Raw genomic sequence first — 9496 nt, forward strand, 5'->3', positions numbered from 1 at the left:
TAATCGTTGGTTCTATTTGCATGCTCTAGCAATGTAACCAAAAGATCAATCTGATGGAAAAGACTAGGCAATACATTTATACATCAACGATGTCCCTCATGTGTGCCTCCCTCAGGCCTAAAGGTGGACGAAAAGTGGGCTGCAATTTAATTGCGCCAGCCAGGTTTTGAACTCAAGACTTCTTGGCTCCGATACCACGTAGAAGTGTATGCTCTACCCAATGCAAGCAAAAGACCGATAGAAAAGACTAGGCAATACATTTATACGTCAACACTATCAACTACTCCCTCCGTTCCTAAATATTTGTCTTTCTAGACATTTCAAATGACTACTATATACGAATGTATGTAGACATATTTTAGAGTGTAGATTCACTCATTTTGCTCCGTATGTAGTCACTTATTGAAATGCCTAGAAAGACAAGTATTTAGGAACGGAGGGAGTAGAAACTTAGGATCAATCCAACAAAATACGGAAAATTTGTAGAATCACATGAAAATTGGCGAATATGAGAACCTTGTTCTCTGCTAAGCTCCTCCTCATCTCCGCCACCATCGGCATGGGAAAAAAATTCAACAGAGAGTGCATACACAAAATAATCACCTGATGAAGCACATCAATGTTTAGTTGACTACGTAATAGCAAAACGTGCTTATCTGTACTTTCCATTAGGTAGGTTCCACTTGCACATTGGCAGAAGCCAGGAAAGGACGGGCCAGCATGGTGGGATATTAAGCTAGGTGTACTTAGGGAACCAGCTGGGTGCCGATGTTTGCCTGTGATCTAGGGCAGAGATGAATTCCTCCGCGCAGCAGCTCTGACTTGGAAGTGATCAAGGTCAATCTATGTATCATGTATCAAAGTCATGAAATAGCAATCAAATATGTCCTATTCGAAGACTAAAGCGCGCGGATATTTGATCATAGTCCTCGACAAATCAAATTGGACAACACAAAGAGCTGGACGAAATGTTCTTCTCGATCATGTTCCCTTCTTGTCAGGGCAAATTAAACCAGGAGAGGAACAAGTAGTGCACAAGCATACGTAGAACCTGACAGAAATAGGAGTAACAGCCAACGCGCCCAGCATGCCACACCTGGCCGGCCGGTGAGCAGGGGTACGTGAGTCCACGTGGCAATACACAAATTGTCCCGGTCGCCACTCGCCACACAGCGAGAGCCAAGGTGCCCCGGGCCTCCCAAACGATGTATAAATGGACCTACCGTTGCACACACAACACAAAGCATAGCACGAAAAGCACAAGCGAACCTGATTCTTCTTCTTCCAGATCAACCAGTCCAAGAAAAAGAGCCCGCCGTGGTTTTCTAGCTAATAATTCAACTTCCTAAGCTAGACATGGAGGCGGTGGAGTCGTCGGCGGTGGTGAGCTGCGAGTGCTGCGGCCTGGGGGAGGAGTGCACCGGCGAGTACATAGTCCGCGTGAGAGCCTACTTCGGGGGCCGGTGGCTGTGTGGGCTGTGCTCCGAGTCCGTCAAGTACGAGGCCGGCCGCAGCAAGCGCGCGGCGGCGATGGGCGTGGAGGAGGCCGTGCGGGCGCACATGGCCTTCTGCCGCATGCTAAGCAATATTTTAAATAGCGCGCTACAAAGTATAGTGAGGCCCTTCTCTAAATACTACACAAGTTATAACGCGCTAATAGGGTGCTATATTTCAAAATAGCGTTTGCAAAAAAAATTAAATATATCTAGAAATAAAGTATTTAAGCAACTAATCTTTTCATAGGAGCAAGCAATATATGCATAAGGGCCAAATCCAGCACATAAAAATAGTAAGTCTCAAACATCAACAACCATAGTTTTAAGAGTCTCTAACATCAACAGCCACCTGGGCCTGCTGGTTAGGTCTCGTGGGAGAATCTAACAAAAGGAGTGAGTAAGCTAGTGGTCGTGGATTGGTTTTGGCCTGCTGGGCCTGCTGGGCTGTGCTTATTTCAGTTTTGCAAGGTCTGCACGTTGTAACGTTACAACGTTACAACATTATAGCGTGTATAGCGCGCTAATTACGCGATTAGCATCGTAGCGTCCGATTTTGCCAAAACGTAACGTCTTCCTTCCAAATATGCTATAACCGCATTATAACGGCGAAATAGTGTGCTATTTAAAATATTGATGCTAAGGCGCGGCGGACCCGCGGAGCGCGTCGCCGAGGGCATATGCCAGATGCTTAGGCGGCGCACCGCGTTCGGGAACTGCCGGGTCGCCATCTCATCGTCCTTGTCGTGGCGGACGACGCCGGCGCCGGTGGCGTTAGCGTCTGGACCGCACAACCGCGCGTCTATGGAGCCGCTGTCGATAGGTCTCTGAATATCTGGTCGGTCCTCTGTCCAAGAGGACCGACGTACGGGCTGGCGGCGGCGACCGGCCGCCTGAGTTGATGCCTGGTTCTTTATTTTCATCAAGTGCATGCTTCGGATTCGGACGTACGTCATCCTCCTCGCCTCAGAGGTAGAGCACAAGCTAGCTAGCTACTTCCTCTATTCCACAATATAATGTGGCCGCATTTCCCGAGATTCAAATTTGACCATAAATTTAACTACCGAGACCGACTACGGTGGGGCAAAAATTATATCACTGAATTCGTATTTTCAATATAAATTAAGTGATATAATTTTTGTCCCCACCACCATAGGTCTTGTTAGTTTAATTTACGATCAAACTTGGATCTCGGAAACTCGGGCGCACTACATTGTGCATGGAGGGAGTATATAGTAATAATCTTGTTGAATAGATTCGGAAGCTAAGCACAAGTGTTGGAGTTCATTTCTAAGTGCAAGTTTTGGTGGATTGATCTGATGAAACTTAATTACGGTACGAGGTTTAATTGGTGTATCTGTATATACGAAGTTAAATCAAGTTCAATTAATCATTACCTGAGGATCTTGATGAAGAAACCTATAGGCCGGCTTCTGCCGAGCTGTTCTTGGCAATCGATGTGCTTTGAAATTCTTTCTTCCTCGTCGCGTTTCCCTATTGGTGAGAATGATCTTGCTCCTGTTCTTTTTTTTGTACCTCATCAGTTTTCTACCGCCAAAAAAAAAACCCATGGACCTGAAGACGTTGTCTGTATTGTTTTTCGGACAAGGCTAGCAAGCGCCTAGGTGCTCGTTCGTACCATCATTAGGCGCCGTACCATTTATATAAAGTCTAACTGATCCATCTTCATACACTTTTAAAAAGGAAGCACTTTTATCCTCTACCATCACCTTTTTCCGTGCCACGTGATCCTAAAACCTTATCAGCTTAAATCTTGTCTCGCGTGCATTTATTTAAGGTTCAAAATAATTAAAATCCCGTAACTTTCCATTCAAGCGTAGAAATCATGTTTCGTTTTCATCATTGGATTTCTTGCGATGAGTTCTTTAAAACCATATCCCATATTGGTAGGTTTAGTCAAACTTTTTTTAGACAACTTTGGGTGCGATGAAGGCAACTTTAGTGATATAGAGAAGCAACTTCATTTTTCCCCTAGTATGACTGCCTATTAGTTGGTTTTTGTAAAAATGAGAAAATCACACGAAAACATAAGGCACCTTGATCTCCCCCTAGCAACTCGATAACACACTGTGTGCAACTCCTATTCATCTTGTGTGTACGCAACTATACACGTCTGCATATAGCAATTGTTCTACCAAACCCTAAGCAACTGCCCCCCCTACCCCTGCAGAAATCCACACAACTGTTCTAGAAGATCCAAAGCAACTATTCCTTGTAAACAATCCAAGCAATTATCCTAGCAAATCCAAGCAACTGTATTATCAAAACACAATGCAAAATTGTTTCTAGCAAAACTAAGCAAATATATTATCAAACCACAATGGAAAACTATTCTAGCAAAACTGAGCAACTATCCTACAAAACCAAGCAACTGTACTATCCAATCCAAGCAACTAAACAACTACTAAAAAATTATCCTAGCAAAACCAAGCAACTGTCCCTAGCATTACTAATTAGATCGTCTAAGGCAGAAAAAAACGTATGACCAACTTGAATAGTCTTTGTAGGCAACTATCTGATCTCCCTCCCCATGCAGCTTGTATATTCTAGCAAAAATCCAAAACAATATATTACAAAGAAAACACAAAATGAAAAATTGTTCAAATCCAAACATCTGTCTAGCAAAACCAGCAACTGCATTACAAAAAACACAAATGCAAAAACCTGTTCAAAACGAATTCGAACAATTGCCCCAACAAATCACAAGAACTTAACAATGGCAATTAGTTGCCTAACAATGATGCCCGGTTTCATGTCATCTCTAATTAGTTGCTACGGTAATATGAGAAGTTGTCTGTTAGTGTAGCTCATGTTACCTATACTCTGAAACATAGTGTTAGCATACTCGATAGTGGGATAGACAATTTATATGTGAATTTAATAGACATGATAGTCATGGGAGGCAACTTATAAGGACTTCTTGTTGATAGACAGTCATAGTAGGCAAACTAAGAAGAAGTTGCTTTTCTATAGCACTAAAGTTGCCTCTGCAGCACCCAAAGTTGCTCTAAAAAATAGTTCATCGAAACATACTCATATGAGATCTAATTATGAATAACTCGTCGCGAGTAACCGAACAGTGAAAACGGATCTAAATTTCGATACTCGACTAAAAAGTTATGACTTTCTAAATTTTATAAAACCCAAATAGATGCACATACATTTCCTTTGTTGACTTGTGCAAAATAAGGAGCGTTTGAAGGGACGAGGACCGAATACTTTCCATTTCTGTGGTGTAATGATGACAAAGGATGCTAATTACCCTTTATGGCTGGTCTACTCGATGCGTCCAGGCCATGCCGGCCATGCCGTGTGAATTTTTTGTCGCGTAGCACGTGCGCTCGAGTAGCCCAATAAGTGCAGCTGCACTAATGAGTATTTGAGTTGTTTTCCGTATCCACGCTCTCACCACACGTGCAGAAACATGGTGATAGTGGCGCTCACCAGTGGAAAATTTTGCTCCGATAATAATGGAAGAAAGCTTCTCCCGTGGAGAACGTGTGAGTCACCCGAAGATTTGTGTCCACTGCAAGTTTTTCTCATAGACGCACGTCCTAAATACAAAAGCTATGATGAACCAACTTGTGGTTGGGATGGTTAGGTGGACAGTGGTATCCCCAACCCATCAGGGTTCAAATCCCGGAGCTCGCATTTATCTTGGATTTATTTCAGGATTTCCGGCGATATGCTTTCAGTGCGAGGAGACGTTCCTGTCGACTACGAGACGCCTATGATGACTTCGTAAAATCTCAAGATGATATGTCGGCTCAGTCTCTCAGAGGTGCTCATAGAGGTAGGGTATGTGTGTGTGCGTTCATAGGGTGAGTGTATGCGCATTTATATGAGCGCTCGCGTCTGTACCATGTTAAAAAAATACAAAAGCTATGGCAATGCATCTCAGCCTGACACTTGTTGGCAACCAAGCTAACTACTTTTCTGAGAGATGCCAATCTAAGGGCATCTCCAACGGCTGACCCTCAAACTTCTTGCAATTGTCCGGACAGCGGAAGTCATCCAACGCCGGCTTGTATCGGTCTGCGGCGCGGTCCGGACGCGTTTTCTCCCGCAAACCAAAGACAAAAATGGGGGAGCTTTGCTGAAGTCTAGACTGGTTCCAAGCCCGCTTCTGACCATTTTAGCCCACCAAAAACCCCTTCCCCCTCCTGATGGGGTCACCTACTAAGGGTCGGGTCATGGCATCTAAGGCCCACCTAGGGCCCCACACCATCATTGGAAGGTCACATGACTACATGCGCATTCGGATGTGTACCTCGGAAATCCACTCGGATCTACCAGCGGAATTTAGATGTCCTCCTTCCAGTCGGCCTCATCAGCACCACTCAGACTAAGGAGGCGTAGAGGCGACATGGGAACTGCAACGGTCGAGTTGCTCAATGGTGGACTTTAAGTGTAGTTATAGTAGCCGTTACCGGTAACACCTGTAGTTATGCTCATTCATCTCCCTTGTAACGTGACATTTATGGGCCGAGACGCACTCTATGTAAGCCTCCGTATGCCATCGTAGCAAGGGCTCAGCACACATTGTAATCTTACACCCCAAGAAAAAACACAAGTCTCCGGGCACGAGACGTAGGGCTATTACCTTTTCGAGAGGTGCCTGAACTCGCTAAATCTATGTGATACATATGTGCCGTAGCTAGGCTCTGCCCCTTGTTCGTACCCCTAGTACTCATTGTCAAGTTCATTGCCTCGACAGTTGACGCCCACTGTGGGGATGCACATCTAGCAAATATCCGGCACATGTGGAACTTTTCATCATCATCATCATGATCCTTGGTGGCGAGATCCGATTCGGGACTCTTAGCTTCATCGCTGATGATTCAACTTGGCTTTAGGAAGCCCCGCTGGACGTGGATTCGCTGCCCATCCGTGGCGCGGTGCACTTCCGCGCATCACCCTACAGAGTCCTTCTTCGGCAGCCATTGGTTCCGTACCGAGCACCCCCTTCATCCAGCTGGTCTCCGTCACAAGCGCTCCGGGCGCTCACAACTCCAATGTTGCCTCAAGCACACCGCTCCAGGCCGCAGCCATACAAGTGGCGGCTCTCAAGCCCGACGAGCCCGCCTGTTGGGGATATAACCCCATGGTCTGACCCGCCCAGGAGGGGTCGGATCATATTCTTGGAGACTTATAATTGAAGGCCCAATAAGGCTTAAGAAGATAAGATAAGAAGACCAAAGGCGGCTTACAAGCAGGCTATTGAAGGCCCACGACCCGAAGGTGACTCTAGATCCAAAGGTGTGAGCCGTTTGATGGTAGCTTACCTAACAAGGCAAGATAAATTAGGGACAAGGTCAGTAACATTGTGTAATCTGACCTGGACTCTTGTAAGCCGCCGGACCTCTACCTATGTATACAAAGGCGAGACCCGGCGGCGGGTTAACTCAGGAAACAATTGATCGATAGCTAGGTCAAGCGTATTCGCTCCCTTGTAATCGAAACTCAAGCAATACAACTAGAAGCAGGGTGTAGGCTTTTAACTCGTTGTGAGGGGCCGAACCTGGGTAAATCCTTTAGTGTCCTTCGTCCCGTCCAACCCCTTTGAGCTAACCTATGTTGCGATGGCTCCACACCTAAGTCCTTTCACAAGGGCATCTGTCGTGACAAATCCACGACAGTTGGCGCCCACCATGGGGCCAGAGCATGGTGGTTTCGAGTTCTTGAAGGGCAATTTCTCGGGGATCGAAGGATATGCCGTCGGCCAGATGACCAAGAGTCACCGCGGCAAGATCTACATCAATCACGTTGGCTGGGGTCCTGAGGCCGGCTCAATCGAGTACGGGTACCGGGTCCCCTTTGGCGGAATTCACGTCTTCATCGGCAAGATCGGCGAGTCAGAGCCTGAGCCGGACACTAGCACTGACTTCATTGAGACGGCTAGGCGCGCACGACTCGCCAAGGTTCAACCCAGCCGGAAGCGCGTGTTTGTTGGTTTTGTTCTTGAGACAGATCTCGAGGAAGGATCTATGTGTGGTGGAGAGACGACCATCTATTCAGGTGACGAGTCCTCAACCGGAGAAACAAAGTCAATTTGTCAGCTTCAGGACATCGGGTTTGGGGGCTATTCCAATGGTGACAGTATTCTGCACCCCTATGAGCCACCAAGCAGGGCAACTATCTTTATGGCTGGCATGCAACCGATGCAAAATTCCTCAATTGCCACGGCTATGACTTCCGGCTCAACTGCCGCAGCAACGGCTAGGGCAAGCGGCCCTACGCAGCCGCCGACTCAGGTTTTGTCTGAATTCCTGGGGGCCCTGGCGACTCTGTTGGCCACGGAGGTGACTTCGGTGAATCAAGCGCAACACAATGCAGAGATAGAGAAGGTGCGAGATGAGGTGGCCAAAGCCAAGAGGATCTTAACACAGAGAACGCCAGGATGGCAACGAAATGAGCCGCGATGGAGGCCGAGTCACAGCGGATACGGGCATAATCTTTTCATTTAAATCTGGATCAGAATGCATCAAACGATGTCCTTCGAAGGAGGCACCAGAGCCTCTTACCTCCATAGTTTGAAGGGTGGAATCTCTTTAATACACTCGGAGCAAGACCGAGTAACCCGCCCGGTGTGACCCGTGCTGCTGAAGCGCCTATGACCGGGATGACAATTTAGCCTCATGTGCCAGACCCGCCCCGTATGGATCAGCCCCTGCCTTGGCAGTTTTCGGCACCGTCTGGCCATTACTCAAATTCGCTGGACAACATGTTAGCGGCAGCCAGTCGATTGGCAGCAATTCCTATTGAGGGGGAATCGCCGGCGACTATGGAGACCCATAATGCGGTCGAGCTCCTTCAGACAATGGTGAGGTAGCAGGCAGCTTATTCGTACAGTTGCGATCGCGTTCATTCAACGACCCATCAAAGTCGTAGCTATAGCCGGCGTATTGAATCACCAACAGTTTCCAGCAGCAAGCGGCGCCATAACCCACCCCGTAATAATGACCAGCCATGCAGACATGACCCGCCCCGTGATCATAATGTCGCTCAGGCCCTTATAGATCAAGCTAGAGCGCATCGTGAGGCGGAGTTAGCGCTCAACTGGGGGCTCAATAGCAGTTTCAGTTAACCCTTCTACATCTATGGAGGCTGGGATGACCTCTAGGACAATTGGTGTACCGTTTCTCGTGCCGGCTTTGTGCAATGAACGTTTGCCTAAGGATTTTAAGGGCCCCCGTAAGGTGCGTAACTATACAACTTATCTTCCGACTGAGGCTTGGATGTTAACGATGTTGTATGTGCAAAATACTTCACCATGATTTTGGATGGGCCAGCTCGAACCTGGTTGAAAGGGCTATCTGCCAATTCCATTAACTCATGGGCTGAGTTGAGGGCACGCTTCATTCAGTATTTTAAAGGAACATGTAATCAGCCTCTGTCAATCATTGATCTGGACAACTATGTGCAGCAAGAGGATGAATCGACTCACCATTGGGTCCGCCGAGTTTTGGCTATTATCCACTCATCGGATAGCATTGCGGCAGGCTCCACTGTGCTTATTCTGGAGAAGAATTGTCACTTTGCACCCCTCAAGTAGAAGCTAGGGCGGCTTAAATGTCACTGCAATGACATGGGAGAGCTTATGGCGGCTCTCATCAAATATGCTGATTCAGACAACACCAAGGACCCCAGATCTGATGATGAAACATCCAATAAGGGAAGAAAGGTGGCAATGGTAAAGGTCAGGAGCAGAATGTGACAAGTCATAATAGTTATAATCAGGGCAACGGTGGTAAGCGCAAACCAATCGATGGCGGGTCAAATTTTGTGGCTAACACCAATGCTCAGCATAAAAATCAGCGCCCTAAGGGTAAGTTTGGAGGACCAAAATTTAACCTAAAGCCTTGCTTAATGATCCTTGCCCAAAGCACAGTCTGCCTGGTCAACCTTCGACTCATGCTTGGAAGGATTGTTTCATCATGAAAGATTACAAGAATTCTGGATTCAATCAGAATCATGATGGT

At 46.8% G+C, this 9496-nt stretch overlaps 1 protein-coding gene across 1 annotated transcript; it reads left to right on the plus strand.

The window, feature by feature from the left end:
- Positions 1 to 1257: 1257 nt before the first annotated feature.
- On the plus strand, positions 1258 to 2324 carry LOC119306221. Its single transcript, XM_037582503.1, has 2 exons — positions 1258 to 1574; positions 2129 to 2324. Exons 1-2 carry the CDS (start codon positions 1357 to 1359, stop codon positions 2322 to 2324), a joined length of 414 nt encoding a protein of 137 aa, XP_037438400.1. The 5' UTR covers positions 1258 to 1356.
- Positions 2325 to 9496: the final 7172 nt, after the last annotated feature.

The sequence above is a fragment of the Triticum dicoccoides genome, chromosome 5B (assembly GCF_002162155.2).
Source record: "Triticum dicoccoides isolate Atlit2015 ecotype Zavitan chromosome 5B, WEW_v2.0, whole genome shotgun sequence".
Classification (NCBI taxonomy): Eukaryota; Viridiplantae; Streptophyta; class Magnoliopsida; order Poales; family Poaceae; genus Triticum; species Triticum dicoccoides.